The sequence below is a fragment of the Pogona vitticeps genome, chromosome 15 (assembly GCF_051106095.1).
Source record: "Pogona vitticeps strain Pit_001003342236 chromosome 15, PviZW2.1, whole genome shotgun sequence".
Lineage (NCBI taxonomy): Eukaryota > Metazoa > Chordata > Lepidosauria > Squamata > Agamidae > Pogona > Pogona vitticeps.
In genome coordinates this window covers 7,012,869-7,030,290 of record NC_135797.1, presented here as the reverse complement: position 1 = coordinate 7,030,290, position 17,422 = coordinate 7,012,869, and the positions used below count along the sequence as shown (strand labels likewise).

The following is a 17,422-nucleotide window of genomic DNA, read 5'->3' as shown; positions in this document are numbered from 1 at the left end:
AGATTGTCTTCAGACAAAACGCTGGCTCTATGGCTTGGAAATGGGGATGAGCACCGCCCCCTAGAGTCGAACACGACTGGACAAAAATTGTCAAGGGGAACCTTTACCTTTACCTTCACCTAAGAAATAAAAGAAAAAAAAATACTTCAAGGTGACTAGGGAGAAAAATTGTAGAGGTAGGTGTTCCTCAACTAACTAGGTCACCAGGATACCACCCAAATTCATGCCTCCCCCAGTTCTTTTATAGAAGGGGGGCAATTACACAGGCAAAACACCATTTGAATTGCTGGGATTAGGAAAAAGTGGACGCCCCTTCCAGATTTAGAAGGGAAAGTGAATGGGCTGATTCACATTGGATTTTCCGTTGTGTGTGATCATTGAAAAAATACTTTGGATTCAGCCATGCCAATTCTGGAGCAAGCTGTGAAGTATAGAACCATGAAGTTGGAAGGGGTCCATCAAGACCAACCCCCTCCTCAGTGCAAGAATACAAATCAAAGGATATCTGCAGGTGGTTGTCTAAATTTCTCTTGAATTACACCTCTTGAGCTCCTTGGTCCCGTTGTCGTACTACTCTAACAGTTAGGAATTTTTTCCTGATATTCATCCGAAATCTGGCTTCCTGTAAATTGAGCCCACAGTTGTGTCGCCTGCACTCTGGGATGATGGGGAACGGATCCTGCCCCTCCTTTGTATGACTACTGTTCAAGTATTTGAAAGGTGCTATCAGATCTTCCCTACGTCTTCGAAGGCTTTTCCAATGTAGGCACAGGCTCATGAATATGTAGTGTCAAGAATTTTTGCTACATACCCCGTTCTTCCTTCTTTTATTTCCCAAAGCACACCAGATTTTCTTCTTCTTGCACAACAGGGAATTAAATAGCCCAAGAGAACATATTCCCTTGTTGAGCTGACACCCAATTCCTTTTCTCTAAAAGGATCTCTGTGTCATTCCAGAACTTGGTCTGGCTTTTCTCCGAAAGGGAGCTAGACAACAAGGCTCCAGAGCCGTCTGTGAAACAGCACCTGGACCTAATCTTCCTGCCCTTAACATCTCAGCTTGGCATCCTTACAATCTCATTATCTCAGCCTGTAAAAAGCAGAATATATGGGGAGCTCTCCGAGCCAGGAAAGGGCTGTTCTGGTGCTTCTCATCTTCCCTTTCTGCTCTGCAAAAGAATAGCCCGTCCATTTAAATTTATGTCCGTGGAATTGCAGCCCATCCGGGCTGCCCCCTTGGGATTCTCCAGTGACTAACAGCCTGTTTCAGTTTCTGCCACTGGAAAGGCCACGGTTGGGGAGAGAAACTGCATGAACGTGGCAGAGGAGGAAAGGCATAAGGTTGCAAAATATCTGTCGGAAACGACGGGTGCGAGAAATGACACCGATTATTGTTATAACTTCTGTTTGAAAACGGAGACGAGCTATGTGGGACGATGGAGACAACCCGGCATTTGCAAGAGGATCGCCATCTGTAATGGCCCGCTCCATTCTGTTCCTGCCTTTATAACCTGAGCCAGATGTGCCAAAAGCTAGCCAATGAAAGCTGGTCCCATCAGTTTGCCATCCTGCCAGGACAATTCCACCTGGTTATTTCCCTGGATGTCAGCCAGCGGTTTAAGACACAGGCAAAGAGGGAGGAAAGCAAGTGGAAGACCAGAAGAGAGGGACTCGGCAGTGGAGAACAGGGTTGACCGGGGGGATCTTTGAAAGAGATGGCTTCATTCTGTTTTTAATATTGCTCTTATTAGTTTTCATATATCTGTTTAATGCTTTCTAAATATTGTAATGGTTTATAATTTTGCTTAACTTCTTAACTTTGTTTCTTTTAGTGTTGTAAGCTGCTTTGGATCCTTTAGGAGAAAAGTGGCATATAAATAAATAAATAAATAAATAAATAAATAAATAAATAAATAAATAAATAAATAAATAAATAAATAAATAAATAAATAAATAAATAAATACATACATACATACATACATACATACATACATACATACATACATACATACATACATACATACATACATACATAAATCAAGCAAGCAAGCAAGCAAGCAAGCAAGCAAGCAAGCAAGAATATTCATACTTTCAAAGGAAGGAAGGAAGGAAGGAAGGAGTGGACATGGCAGCCTCTACACCTCATCCATATGCTGTTGTATCACAATTTCCATCATCCCTCAGCATTTACTATGCTGGCTAGGGCTTATGGGAGTTGTTGTCCACCCAGTGTACAAGAACGTTACCGTATCTGCTGTCTTTCTGGACCTCTTACAGGAAGCCAAGAAGGAAAGTCATTCACTTTATAATAGCAGCTTAGGCTACTCTAGCAAGACATTGCTTTCCATAGGTATGAAACAGCTGGACGTTAATACTATCAAAAAAGTTAAAAATTCAGGAATCTCTTATATTGCTAAAGTTGAGTTGCCTTTATCCTGTTTTCTCTCAAACTGACCACGAGAGTCCTCATTAGATGCAGGCCCAAGAGAAGGGCCAGAAAAAGTTACAACTTTGGACCTACAACTCCCAGATAGTGGTGGGACAACAACGATTTTTTCTTGTTGCCAAGCAACCATTGCCACCAGGCAAGGCCACTCCTGTTGCTTAGCTACCATCCCAGGAAGCCAATGGTTTGCTCAGTTGCCAAGGGACATCCGGGAGACAAAATGAGGCCTAGTAAGAGTGGCCATTGGGCCCCCTTCGTAGAAGGCAGTCCTCTAATAAAAGGGCTACTAGAAGACAGACATCTCTTTTGAGGCCATTCCCTCTTTGAAGGCGTAGGCCCAGAATAAGAAATCCGAAGAGGGTAGCCATCCACAGATAGTAGGGCCTGGGCAGTAGAGTAAAGGGGTCCCCCTGAAGAACTTCAAGGTCCTCTCTCTGCAAATTGGTTGACTGAAATACCCATTGCTCTTAAACAGCAGTGGCTAATGGAAGTTGTAGTCCAGCATCACCTGGAAGAGAGAATGGTTTGTTGGGAAATTTAAGCCTCCTTGCCTGCAAAGCTTCTTCGAACACAGTTTGCTAGCGGGAAGCGTGCTTTCCTAGCCTGACGTCAATTCTTTGACACGAACCCATTAACAAAAATTCCCCGGCTCAAGAATACCCCTCCTTTCCTCACCCTAATTAATACGTTTTACTACTCTTTGTTTTGGGGTCAGTTGATTCTAGCGCGGCCAAGAGAATGGAGGATGAATAAAATCCATTTTCCCAACCGCATCGGCTGAGATTGTTTTCCTTCCCTTCCTAGGAAATCTGCAGAAAATAGCAAGTGAAGATATATTGTTCTTTTATTTTAATCTTGAAATGATGTCTAAGTGATTATTGTGTTGGTTATTGTAGAGGGATGGTTTAGGAGAGTTGCTACTAATTCTAACTCTTAATTAGTGCCGTTCTGTTGGGCAACAAAGAGGTATTAAATGTATTCCCACTACAAAACCCATCAGGGCTCTCATGAAATGGAGCAACAGTGATCCTACACTTTTCGTAGTGATGCAGAAGAATTCTTTTCAATGTGAATAGCTTTCAGCCATGTATTTAAGGTTCGTAAGTCCAGTCCTTCTATTCCTGTGGCCACCCTCCTAGGATCTAGAGGACAAAGGTTTTCCAGCCCTTCTCTGTGGTGAGATGCATTGTAATTAAATTAAAATAAATATATCTGAAGTTGCATCTATAATGATGACAATTAAGTTGAGAATTTCAGGATCCGGAGCTGGTTGATTTTTCTTTGACACCTTATTCTGAACACTAGGATCAAAATCCTGCTGGTTAGTGTCATAAATTAGACTAGAGTAGACCCATTGAATCAAGAGGGATTTGATGAGTGAATCTCTCCGTAGAGATATTATGAGCCAATCTCACCATAATTCAAATACAAGTACCAAAAGTGGTACCTTACAAGACGAATGCCTCGGGCAACGAAAAACTTGCAAGACGAAAGCGTCTTGCGAGCTTTTAGGTGCCCCGCAAGACGAAGATATTTTTGTCTTGCGAGGTACATTTTCCGATGGTGCTTCCATCGGAAGCACCCTCAGAGGACTGGCGGGGGTCCCCTCGCAACCACGATCGCCGCTTTCAGAAGTCTCCCAGCAGTCCTCCAATGGTGCTGGGGAAGTCTTCAGAGGCTTCAGAAGCTGGCAATCACGGTTGCGAGGGACCCCTGCCAGTCCTCCGATGCTGCTGGGCAAGCCTCTGAAGGCTTCCCCAGCTCCCTACCGGGTAAGTGACTTTTTGGCCCATAGGAACGCATTAATTAAATTCCAATGCATTCCTATGGGAAAACGTACCTCGCAAGAGGAAAATTTCCCAAGATGACAGGACTCGCGGAACGAATTATTTTTGTCTTGCGAGGCACCACTGTAGACCTACTCTAACAGCAACTGTTTAGCAACAGTACAGTGGACTCTAGACATCATCCTACTATTAGCAACATATTTATGGCTGCAAATCTTTTAAGTCCTGAAGAGATTTTTTTTTTCTTTTATTGGCTCCAAGCACGGCGTGGGTGTGTGGCTTCTGCCACAAAATCTGATTTAATTTCTGGTCTGGTGGTCTGAAAAGAATCTGGCAAATAAAGGACGCTCGGCAGTCCAAACACCCCCAGAGCTGGTGATGGTCCCGCCATGGAGGCCTCTAGCCCAAGCTATTCATAGCGATGCCTGCGCCGACTGGCCGCTGATCGGATCATGGCGGCCGCCACGCCCATCATGCCAATTGTTCCCACCGCAATTGCCTCCGTGACCTATACAAGCAAGAGAAAAGAGAGAGAGAGAGAAGGTGACGAATTTCTATTAGCCTGGCATGGGAGCAAGATATCTGGTACTTTAGTTCCCCACACCAACACCGTTTTCATTATTTTGAAGAGTAATGCAGCTTGTGATGGGTCCTGGGGACAGAAAATCATCAGAACGTGCCCATCTCTAGAGTATAGTCTACCGAATAATGTTGGCCCCAATAACGCAACTCGGAAAAAAGCAGATTTATAGATCTTTGCTATCTAACTTAGTTTCACAGTTGAGGAAGCTCGGCAACACGTCCACCATATCCATCAAAGAATCTGAAACTTCAATGCTACTTCTTTTTTATTTCTTCTAGTAACCCCTGTTTGCGTGTTCTGCACCATCTAAGTCAGAACCGGCTTATAGCGACCTTAATAGGGCTCTTTCGCTGTAAGTTTCATTCTCCACTCATTCATTTATTATTTTAAAAGGCTAGGTAACACGTAAGGTTGTGTGATAATGGTCATTTGGGCAGCAAAGTCTGGTGTTTGGTTAGTATGATTGTAGGTCTGGTAAATGAAAAAAAAAAAAGGAAAAGTTCTGCACATCAGGTACATTTCGTAACACATGCTTACCACAGACCCATAAAGTTGGCCGCTATTATTATGCCTGTGGGACAGAGCGAGAAGGGGAAAAACTCTTGCAGGATGAACAGTAATGTCCCCTAAGGCTATCTATCCAGCGAGTGGAAGCAGCATTTGTACCAAGAGATTTCTAGTTCACAACTTAGACTCTATGATATTTTTATCTCCGAAAGGATAGCCTTCGGGACTGAGACGGAGGTAACAGGCCACAAGATTAATGCATCTGTCCATGGTGTCTGCTCTACTGTTTCTCCTCTCTCGTCAAACAGGTTTTGGAGGTTTTGTATTGCTTCAAAATCTTGTTGAATCTATTTAGCTAAAGATGACAGACGGCCAAAATGAATTATTATATACAGCAAGGGTGGGAGACCAACAGAATCCAATCCTTCTTCTCTCCCCACCCTGCTCAGGCCCTTCTCTGAGCCTGTCCTCAACCCCCTTTTTAAAGATAATTTTCTATTTCTGCTCCTGGAAGTTTCCACAGGTCAAATAATACATTATATATAGCACGTCCTTAAAAAGGAAATTCCTTAAGTGCTGAAGTGAATGTCACACCAGGAGCATTCTGTAATATGCACATTAGCTTGCTTTGTTTTGCAATCAGGAGATAAAAGTGCAAAAGAGGGCGAACTAGATGGTCTTTGATGGCCCTTATGCTTTTCTGTCCTAGGGACTGATGCTTATTCATCCTGGAACCAACCATCCAGTACAGACCATGTCAGTACCCTGTTTCCCTGTAAATAAGACCTAACCTGAAAATAAGCCCTAGTATGATTTTTCAGGATGCTCATAATATAAGCCCTACCCCCAAAATAAGCCCCAGTGAAGTGAAACGCTGCATTCCACCATTGTGAAGAAGATACATGGGAAAAAAAAATAAAACATCCTCTGAAAATAAGCCATAGTGCGTTTTTTGGAGCAAAAATTAATATAAGACCCTGTCTTATTTGCAGGGAAACGCCGTATATTTTTGTTACTTGAGCCTGTTCAGCAATAGAGAATCTAGGTGCCTAATACTCCACAATGTTATTTTGTGCACCTAAAAGGGGAAATCCCGTAAGTGCCTTTTCTCACTCCCCGGGGGTAAGGTAAGCTGGCTGGATAGCTGGTTTAGGTCTCTGGCTGCAGATCCAGATGTTGCAAGCTTGATTCCCCCACTGGGCCACCTGGGAGAAGAGCCGGCCTGGGTGGCCTTGGGCAAGCTGCATGGTCCTAGGGCTCCCCCTAGGGGAAGGGAATGGCAAACCAGGTCTATATCTTCTTTACCTCAAATTGCCTGGAAAGGGTCACCATAAGTTGGAATCAACTTGACAGCACAAAACACACACAGAGAGAGCCATAAAACAAAAGAAAATTCAATTGCATAATTATGAATTGCCTGGCCCTTTAAAAAAGAACAATTAAAACAACCTCTTGGGGGCAGCTGGCCCACTCTGCCTAACGCTAGGGCAAATCCTGCCTCCATTCCATGTTTTGATCTCGGCAGTCGTCCCACGCCATGGCCTCACCTGGTCACTCATGGCGACTCCATATCGCAGGTCCATCACAAAGTGTTCGCAGTTGTGGCTCGTCAGGTTGTAGGGCATTTCCTTCCCCACAAGCTCTTCCGCCCGCTGGAGGATCTTGGACAGTGGCAACGGAGGATGTGTGGGGTCGTGCTTGTTGTTCACCCGGTACTGGTCTTTCCGCACCACGACCTCCAGCCAGTCTTTTTTCACGTACGCTCGGTCCGACAAGACCGCCAAGACGCTGGCGGCGCCATTTGCAAGACGGTCACCTGGGGGGGGGAGAGGAAATAGATGGTGAGAGGAAGAGTAGTCTTGTTGTGTCGACACCTCCGATTTTGGGGGCAAAAGCTGAGACAGAGGGGGCTACCTCTGTGATGATGTGGTGTGTATGTTTGTGATGCCATAGGGCAGTGGTCCCCAACCTTGGGCGTCCAGATGTTCTTGGACTTCAACTCCCAGAAACCCTGGCCAGCAGAGGTGGTGGTGAAGGCTTCTGGGAGTTGTAGTCCAAGAACATCTGGAGGCCCAAAGCTTGGGGATCACTGTCCTAGGACATCTGGACAAGGGTCACGATATATTAGAATTTACCTGATTGGACATAAATAATGTTAGAACAATGCACAGATCTGAGCAGATCAGATTTAATTAGTTTGCACTTCTATGTAATTGTCAAGTTTCCTTATTGTTGTATTTAAAACGACAGGAAAAGGTTAAAAGGTGTTTGGGTTTTTTTCCAAACAATTTTTTTTTGCAAGCAGTTTTTTTTACCCTAAAATAAAATGGCTCCACACTTATTTTCCTATTGTATACACATTTTTGCACATTTTTCCTTCGTAGACTAGCTTCGGCAACTTTTTGTTTTAAACTGAGGACATCATCATAACAGAGAGAAGGGGGGAGGAATCTGTACATTATATCTGATCCACCTCTAGTGCAGGTTTAGTGCAGGTCTGTATCTCTCTGGAGGGACGTGGTGGCGCTGTGGGCTAAACCGCAGAAGCCTGTGCTGCAGGGTCAGAAGACCAGCAGTCGTAAGATCGAATCCACGCGACGGAGTGAGCGCCCGTCGCTTGTCCCAGCTCCCGCCAACCTAGCGGTTCGAAAGCATGCAAAAGCGAGTAGATAAATAGGGACCACCTCGGTGGGAAGGTAAACAGCGTTCCGTGTCTAAATCACACTGGCCATGTGACCACGGAAAGATTGTCTTCGGACAAACGCTGGCTCTATGGCTTGAAGAGCGGGATGAGCGCCGCCCCCTAGAGTCGAACACGACTGGACAAAAAAATTGTCAAGGGGAACCTTTACCTTTACCTTACCTGTATCTCTATATATATGTATAGGAGGTGCAAATTTGGAATGTTTACATTGAAGTGTGAACAGCACAACTTCACACACACACACACACACACACACACACACACACACACACACTTTATTCAATCTACTTTGGAGCCGCCCTGAAGCAGGCCCGAGGGGTTTCCATGGAAACTTACATTCCGGGGCTAAGTGAACAACTTTGCCCTCTCCGACATAGATGGCCCAGTGCTGATAACAAGAGCGGAAGATCTCAATGAGGTCTCCTGGTTTTATTTCCTCCTGATTAAAAACAGACAGAAGCCTTGTTAGGCGCAAGCGATTATTTTTCATTTGCCCGTTTCTCAGCCTGTGAGCCATCACTACACACACACACCCATTTTCCTCCTTGTAGAAAGCCATTTTTTTAACAAGAAAAAAGAGGTGACTTCCTCCATCTTAGTCCATCATGGAGCTCTCCACTCCAATTTCTAATCCATTTAATTTATTGAAATCTTGTTTGTGGCCTGGAACCAAGTTTTTTAAAATAAAAAAAAAAACCATTGAAGTTTTTACCCCCTAGCCACATAGTGCTAACCAAAGTTATTAAAATGGATTGCATCTCAGTTAATGTCTCTCCTCAACTGTAGTTGGTAGGATTCAGTACAGCCTTTCTATTTTAGATTTAATTTTGTTTCATCTGTTCTGAGAATGAACCATGTGATAGGAATTTTTATTGCAGAATGGTTTGGATTCAAACTCAGCCCTATTTAGAAGAGTCCCATTAAAAATGGTTTCCCTAATCTATGTCAAGTCAATATTCTCATAAATCAGGGCAGGGTGTGTGTAGAAATTCTGCTTTGTGTATTTTGTTTTTCATTTTATTATAATTTTGGCAACAGTTTATATAAAGTATGTGTTTGCTCTACCCAGCAAAATCGTTCAGGTTTTTATGTTAATTTTCCATTCTGAAATATGAGTCTACATGTTACCAGGGGGAGGTACATTTTTTGGCAGCTGCAACTTGCAAATTAACATCACACCATCTATAAGCACTTTGGACCAATCGTAAAATTGATTGACTCGAGATATTTTAGAGCAATTGCCTTTTTAAAACAAATTTTACTATTATTTTTGTTAACCATGGTAAAAGCCTCCGAGATTTAGTTTTCTGCTCTAAAACAATGTTTGTGGTCATTATCAAAGCCCTCGAGATTTGAAGGCGGGCAGGTGGAAATAGAATCCCAGAAACCAGAAATGATTTTCTTTTAATATTCGCATTTTGGGGAGCAAATTGGTGGGGTAGAAAACAGGCCTCCCAGACCATCTAGATTGGCCTGCCTCTGCTCTAGCTGTTGTACCGCACTTCCTCTCCAAAGACGGACAAATTAAAACCACAAGTGCACCATGATACTCCGGCTTCCCTTTCAATCTAAGCCACAGGTGAGCCCAGTGCACGAACCTGTTCATTCATTTCAGCTCCATAACGGAGCTCCATAACAAAATGTTCACAGTTCTGGCTGGTGAAACCATAGGGCACTTCTTTGTCGACCAGTTCCTCTGCCTGCCAAAGGATCTTGGCGAGGGGGAGTGGCGGCTGCGTCTCGTCATGCTTGTTGTTCACTCGGTATCCGTCTTTCCGCACAACATCCTCCAGCCAGTCCTTCCTGACGTAGGCTCGGTCGGACAAGACCGCCAAAGCGTTGGGAGCCCCATCGGCAAGGTGGCCACCTGGGTAGGAAGGAAAGGAGGTCAGGAGGGCAGGCCACGTGAGGTAAAAGAAAGGGGAAGACAGACCCCCGTTACACCGCACTGAATTCATCTACCTGACCTGACTTACAGGACATAGGTTTGATTTACAGACTCTATGTTTCCATCACTAGAACTGCAAAACATTCCACGCTTCTTGGTTAACAGAATGGCCAACAGTTGATGACCTGAGAAGACACATTTTTGAATATCTGCCATTTTCCCCCACCCTCTCCACAACTATTGTGGCAGGATAGGGACATAAAGACTTCAAGTCCACTCCGATTTCCCTTGTGTTGTTTTACCCTATAACGCCCACTTCCCCAATCTGCAGCGGCATCCTTAGTCCTACAGTGTCATAGTGGGTGGCTCATCTGCAGTAAATTGTTGTCTGAATTTTACAGGAGCTATCCTTGGTGCTTAAATCAGTCCCCAGTGTAGCTTGGATAGCTCCTTTAAAGTTCAGAATAAAATCCCAAATGGATTCCCAACATTCACATGACAGTAAACACTTCCTGTTTTCCCCCTTCCCTGCCTTTTGCAATATCTTCCCTCATGAAGAGGGTGTGGAGAGCATGAAAGCTTGCACACAATTTCTTGCCATTGAATGTGTCTGGTCTAATGTGGGTGTGGGTGTGTTGTACTCTCAAGTCAGAACCAACTTATAGGAATGTGAAAGGGGATTTTCAAGGTAAGGAGTGGTTTTATCAGTTCCACCACATTCCAGTGAGTTTCCTTGGCTGAGCAGATACTCACATCTCCTGAGTCCTAGCGCATTAGTCTGTCTACTATACCACACTGGGTAACCCAATAAACGCTCAGTAACTTCAAAGAAGGTCAAAATATGAAATAAAATAATGTTATGCCAAGTCATAAAGGATGGATATTATCCACATCTGCTCACATCCCCCTAATATGATGCCTAGTTTCGGAAGCTAAGCAGGGTTGGACGTCTAGTCCTTGAACGGGAAATCTCAGGGACCTCCAAGCGGGGCTAGGGAAGAATCCTACCAAAAATCTTGGAGACTATTGCTGCCAGTCAGAGCCGGCCATTTTGGGCTAGCTAGGTCAAGGGTATGACTCCTTTAAGGCAGCTTGTACTTCAGATGTACCGTATTTTTCTGTGTATAAGATGCCAACATGTATAAGATCCTTCCCCCCACTTTTCTATTCCAAAATTAAGAAATCTAAGTGGGGCTTAGCAAGGGTGGGGGGAAAGGGATCAAAATGCTGCAGGATCGCTTTGATCCCTGCTTTCCCCTCCACTTGTTTTTGTTCTCTCCTCAGCTTACTTCCGTGTATAAGACGGCACTCAATTTTTAGTCTAAAGATTGTAGACAAAAATATAGTCTTATACACAGAAAAAATGGGGTACTTGGTTTTTCACAAGAAGCACGTCTAGATTTGGGTCAGGTGCAAATCAAGAAGGCAGGTGGAAAACTGTGTCTGGAGCAGAGTCCAGTGGAAAACAAGTGGATCGTGTGGCCAATGGAAGTGGAGTCAAATCAGCTACTCAGCCCTGGCGTTTGATCTTGGGATTGTGTGAGCAGGGCTAGAACTAGCCATTTCAGCACCATTTGGGGGCAAGAGCACTTCGTCCCATGCAAGGGCGCAAGGCCCCCATGGAAAAGAAGGATGCCTCTAAATCAATCAATCAATCAATCAATCAATCAATCAATCAATCAATCAATCAATCAATCAATCAATCAATCAAAGTTTCCGCTTTTTCATGCAAGCAGACAGACCCACAATCAAAGAATGAACAGGGCCAGGAGGCTGTTGGTGTTTATTTTGCTAGCCAATTCCCCTCAAGAAATGACCACTGAGGGATTGTAGCTGGAGGTATAATTCTCCACCCATCTCATCCTTGGCCCCAAATTAAGATGACTGCTGTTTTCTTTAATAATTTGGAGCACTGGGCTGGGTTCTTTGTTGCTGTTGTTTAATCACCCAGTCTTTCTGGGCTTACTCTGTGTTTGCTTTGCTTCTCAACGGGAAAGGATGCACAAGATATTTTGTGTAAATTGCAAAGACCTGAGGGAGGGGGAGAGAGTTGCCTTTGTCTCACTCTGGGACTAAGGCTTCTCTGAAGACTGTTAATCATTTGTGGAGATTTCTCCTTGCTGAGGCAACATAACGCATAAAACCCATAGAACTCTAGGGAGCCATCTCTACATACTACTAGTAACAAATGCTTCTTGCAGCCCAGGGGAACGGAAATTCCATGGGCCCTTCGCATTTTGCAAAAGGTACTCCTCTCCTTCCTCCCACCCCAAATAAAAACATAGCATAAAGGGCAATTTCTGTGGCCCACAGGCTGATGGCCGACGAGAGGAATTGCCAAAGGCTTGGTAAACTCACGTTCCGGTGCCAAATGGACAACCTTTCCATCCCCCAAATAGATGGCCCAGTGTTGACAGGAAGAACGGAAGATCTCAATGAGGTCCCCAGGTTTTAGCTCCTCCTGGAAGAGACGAGCGGATAACGTCTGACACACTCAGTCTACAAACAAGCGCAGAATCCATCTTGACAGGGAGATTAAGAGTGTGTCTTCAAGGTCAGGACCTCTGTATGACTGTAGCCCCTCTGTTGGGGGAGCGAACAACGACAACGTCTGTACAGCAGACAGAGACATATTGCCTCCATCTTCCACATGGTATCCCTCTGGGTGAAAACTAGGAAGAAGGGTTTCAACTTGAAGAATCTGAAAATATCCTTGGGGAGGGGAGGCTCCTTGCAATTTCTAGATCTCCACCAACACACAAATCCAGCACAGCCAAGAAAATTGCACCGGGGTGGGGGCATAATACTAATCATGCTCATTAAGTCAGTTCCGACTTATGGTGGAACTGACTTTCCAGGTAGAAAATACCCAGAAGTGGTTTACCGTTCCCTGGGATTCTGCCCTGGGATTCTTTGTGAAGGCCACAAAGGCTGACTTCCCTTGCAAGAGGCACAGCGGGGAATTGAACTCCCAACCCACATACCTAAACCATTCATCTGGGAAGCTAGCCCGTCAGCTACCCACCCCCACCCTCAATTTTTATGGCATTGCAACAAAAAAGAGAATACATGGCAATATTTCAGGCCCAGGCGTGCACAGGATTCCACCTTTCCTGTTGTAATAGAGCTCCATCTGCTGGGTTTTTAATGCACAGTCACAGAGGAAAGGAGGAACCCATTCAGATATTTCCCTCTGCAACGCGCACCTTGCTTTGGAGGCAAAAAAAGGAGAAAAGGCTGGATTTAGTCCCTTTCAATGAGAGGAGAACACGCAGGTCCTATGAATGCAATGATGGAGATTGTTTTAGAAGAATGTTGCTGCATTACTGGAAAATGCCACCATCTTCGATCCCTTACCCGTTCAGCAGGATTCTTCACCCTGATAAAGAAGGCAGAGTGGTTTTGCTCCTCGTTGTTCATCTTCCCTCGGCTCGGTGTGTCCTCCTCAATGTCGGCTTCCTATGGGCATAGCTGGAGGAGAAGGCAAGATGGCGGCTCAATGCCAAGGAATGTAATCTTATGCCCCCCTCCCGTCCCTCCCCGGAGCCTTTCTGGTGTGGTATTTTTACCCATTTGTTCTAGCTTCCTTCACAATAATTGTGTTCCTGCCTTGAGCAGGGGTCAGACTTGATGACCTTACAGGCCCCTTCCAACTTCATTATTCTATGATTCTCATTGTGTACCGTTTTCAAATGCAGTGGCCCTTTCCATGTTTTATAACTAGAGAATACTAAGAAGTAATTTATTGTTCCCTTCTTCTGGGGGAGCCCTGGGACTGTGCCGCTTGCCCAAGGCCACCCAGGCCGGCTCTTCTCCCCCAGGAGGCACAGTGTGGGAATCGAACTCCCAACTAAATTTAACTAAAGTTAAATAAATAAATAAATAAACTACAGCCAGATACCTAACTCATTGACCTATAGACCTTAATATTTCACAAAATACAGACTATGACATCTCAAATAAAAAAATTAAGGGGTCTCCCTATCAGGATAATTTTCAGTATATCTCAGGAGTAATGTTTCTCTTCAACACACAAAACAATAATTTCAATGTTGTGTCTGGCTGCCAAACTAAGGACAGCTTGCCACTGGAAACAAAAATATTAAATTATCTCCAGTTGAGTATCCAAGGTGTGGCACTCAGAGCGAAGAGGTAAACTTACTACCCATATCAGACACAGGAATATAGGGAAGTAATCACCCAAATTTCTACAAAATTGGTTTCCTTTCATAAATTGTATAAATTCCATGACAAGATATTGGTTTCCTCCTAGTCTCTCATGTTGATCTTGGGAAACGAGTCCCTTTTTTAATGGACCACGATTATGTAGGTGATTTTTTAAAATGGTATGATTTATTATTTTACATTCTTGCAAAAGATTTTTTTTAATTAGAAATCAGTATTTTAAAAAGTTTTTTGGATGATGACCTCTTGAAGGACATCCTCAAATGAGGATTGCTTCCTCCGGCTTTTATCGGGGCTTGGGAAAGCTCGCTTTTGGAAAACAGATCCGAGAGACACCCACCCCACCCCCCAGCTTGGCCACAGGCTTTGTGAGACTAGATGAGACCCCGAGGATCTGTCTGATTACAACAGGGTTGGCTTCCCATACCTCAAAACCAGTTAAAGAGGAAGGGAAGGCATGTAAACGCTTTAAACCCAGAGCCTGAAATCACCTCACGGTTGTACCATGAAACAGGAACCAGAACGCAACAGCACCAACCCAGAAAAAAAACTCCTTTTCCCTCACAAAAACCTACTCATGTGGGTAAACCAACAGGAAAGGACAGAAGAAGGCGGGAACAATATAGTTTAGGATTACGAAGAGCTAATCCTGTGGTTACAGGACTTGTAGCCTTAACCTCAGTTTTGAAATCAACAGGAGGCCTGAGTTCAGCCATTGTTCCCTCATCCTCAGCTATACTACTGAGAGGTAATAATACTCTACAGGGTCGTTGTCAGGATGACTGAGGGGTAATAATACTCTACAGAGTAGTTATCAGGATGACTGAGCAAACTGTATCCAAAGCAGGCCAAAGAACGCTTTGACGTAAATGCCAACTAAATAGCATTACTGTTGCTTTTCCCCCCGATAAGATGTCTGAAAGTCCTGTCAGGATCTAATCTGCCATTCAGTAAAGGTTTATAGATCTGAGGTCAGTGAGTTGATGCCTCTGCTCCAGATTTTAATCCAAACTTCACATAGCCTCTTCAAAAGGGTTGAATCTTAACCCGACAATATTTTCAGCACTTTGGATAGCTCCTGTAAACTTCCGCTGATTTACAACCACACCTGATATCAAAGCCAGCATGACATCGTTAGAGTGAGACATTTTGACAGAGAATTTTAGAATAATTTTAAAAAGAAAGATTAACTCTGCTCTTTTTCCGCCAACAGAGAGTTGTAGCACTTGTTTATTAAACAAGATTTCATCAGTACTTTGGAAAGGCTTCTCCACTGAGACATTCTCATTTACAAACTCATTTACATTTAATCAGTTAGCCAGCAGATGATTAACCAACCAAAATTAATATGCATAAATCTTCCCCTGTTGTTGTTCTCTGTCATGCTCCCATCCCTCTGTTATTTCTCCTCTGCAGAAATTTTGATTGTAAACCCCTTGGGGCAGGAGACTGTCCCCAGGGTGAGGAAATCGCTGAAATGTCAAGGGTTTTAATGGCACCCTATAAAATTTATATGGGTTGTTGTTTTAAAATAAGGCAACTCTGGGGAAGCTGCCGCTGTCCAGATGTGGGTGGCTTCTATCACCATTAGCCAGCCTAGCCTAAATTGAAGGATGATGGGAATTGGAGTTCCACTATTTCTGGAAAACCATGGGTCCTCCAACCATGACTCAATGGGTTGATGCCCCAAATCCGGGCAGATGGTATCCGAGTTATCAGTTCCCAAAGCAAAGTAAAGAAATTGATTTTTCCCCCCCAGGGCCATCCTGAGACATTTTTTCTGCCCGAGGCGAAGAAAATGAATTTGTCTCACATGGTGTGTGCAAAAGCTGGACTGATCTTCCTCCTGTTCTTAGAGCAGAACAACGTTCTCCACCATCGCTGAAGGCTGCAACTTAAGGGCTTGCAGTAGACCTTGTGTGAAAGCTATGGTGGGCTCACGAATAGAGTGACAGCGTCAAACTCAAAGGGCGTTGGTTCTAATCCCTGCTTAGCTGTAGAAACTCATGCGGGGAGCGGTGGCCACACCTTAAATATTTCACTTGCCATGAAAACACCATCAAGATGGCTACAAATCAGACGGGGCCTGAGGGCACACATAGCATGTCTAACACAGCCCTTGTGATGCAGAATTCTCTTCTTCAGCAATTTACGGCCACCTCACAGCGCCTGCCACCTGAGGCAACTGTCTCACTCTGCCCAACATCAGGGCCAGCGTTAGATATTTCCGACAACTCAACCGTTATTCTTTTTAACAGACCTGGCTCCAGTAACGGATTCAAAACCAGTAGACACCAACAACCAGCCCAGATCAAGGGAGATAATAAAATTAGACCACCCAATTCCAACCACCTTTACACCCCTCTGTGTACCTGCAGTGGGTTGTCGCTTTTTTCCCTGAGTCAAATAAATTAACCTCCCATTTTCTACCTGGTGCTTGGAGTGAGGTCATAGGGGAAGTGCTACCTCACCTGTTACCGAGTAACCATCAAATACTGTGGTGTGTGGAGGGGATGGGGATGCTGGGATTGAAAAGACACATGGGTCCACTTGTTCTCCCAACTTAAGGGCGCATCCCCTCACGCCTAACCCCAAACATTTTGTTGCCTGAGGCAGGCAAAACTGCCCTCTTCACTCCTATGGTCATGGTGTAAAGCAGTGGTTCTTAACCTTTGTTACTCGGATGCTTTTGAACTGCAACTCCCAGAAACCCCAGTCAGGACAGCTGGTGGTGAAGGCTTCTGGGAGTTGCAGTCCAAAACTCCTGAGTAACCCAAAGTTAAGAACCAGTGGTGTAAAGTACCCAGATCAAGTCAAGTTATTCAGATGTATGAGGGGGAAAAACTCATGAACGCCTCTCCTCGTTGATGAGGAAGAAAAGCAGAAGTGCTCCTTTGTTGTAACACCTGAACAGGATGATTTTTCCCCCCAAATTTTCTTGTTCTAACCCTACTCCATCCCAGGTCTTCCAATATTTAGCCTGATGAAGAGTACCGTAAGGCTCAAAAGCCTACCTATTTATTAAAGTGATATTTTCACATCCTGGTAAAGGCACTACCCAACATGGATTTTTTATATAAAATGAGTAGCCATTTCCTATCTTAACAACACCATAAAGCCTGAAATTTTCTGCCCAAAGTGGCTGCTTCGTTGCGCCTCGTGGCAGGCCAGCCCTTCATGCCCTGAGGATTCATCTGTATTCTTCTCAGCGCCTTCATCAAGGGAGGCATCGCCATGCGTCTCTGCTTCTCTTGCAGGGTAGACAACGTGTATTGAGGAGTTTTGAATTTCTGATAAAATTCCCTTTTGTTACACAATAGA

General features: G+C 44.3%; 1 protein-coding gene across 1 annotated transcript; it reads right to left on the bottom strand.

Annotated features, from left to right (window-relative positions):
• Positions 1–4,448: 4,448 nt before the first annotated feature.
• Positions 4,449–9,889, bottom strand: LOC110084974 (phospholipase A and acyltransferase 3). Its single transcript, XM_072984065.2, has 4 exons — positions 9,627–9,889; positions 8,365–8,467; positions 6,872–7,140; positions 4,449–4,742 (listed from the first exon to the last, which is right to left on the bottom strand). The coding sequence occupies exons 1-4, from the start codon at positions 9,660–9,662 to the stop codon at positions 4,644–4,646; spliced, it is 507 nt and encodes a 168-aa protein (XP_072840166.1). The 5' UTR covers positions 9,663–9,889; the 3' UTR covers positions 4,449–4,643.
• Between the last annotated feature and the right edge of the window lie 7,533 nt (positions 9,890–17,422).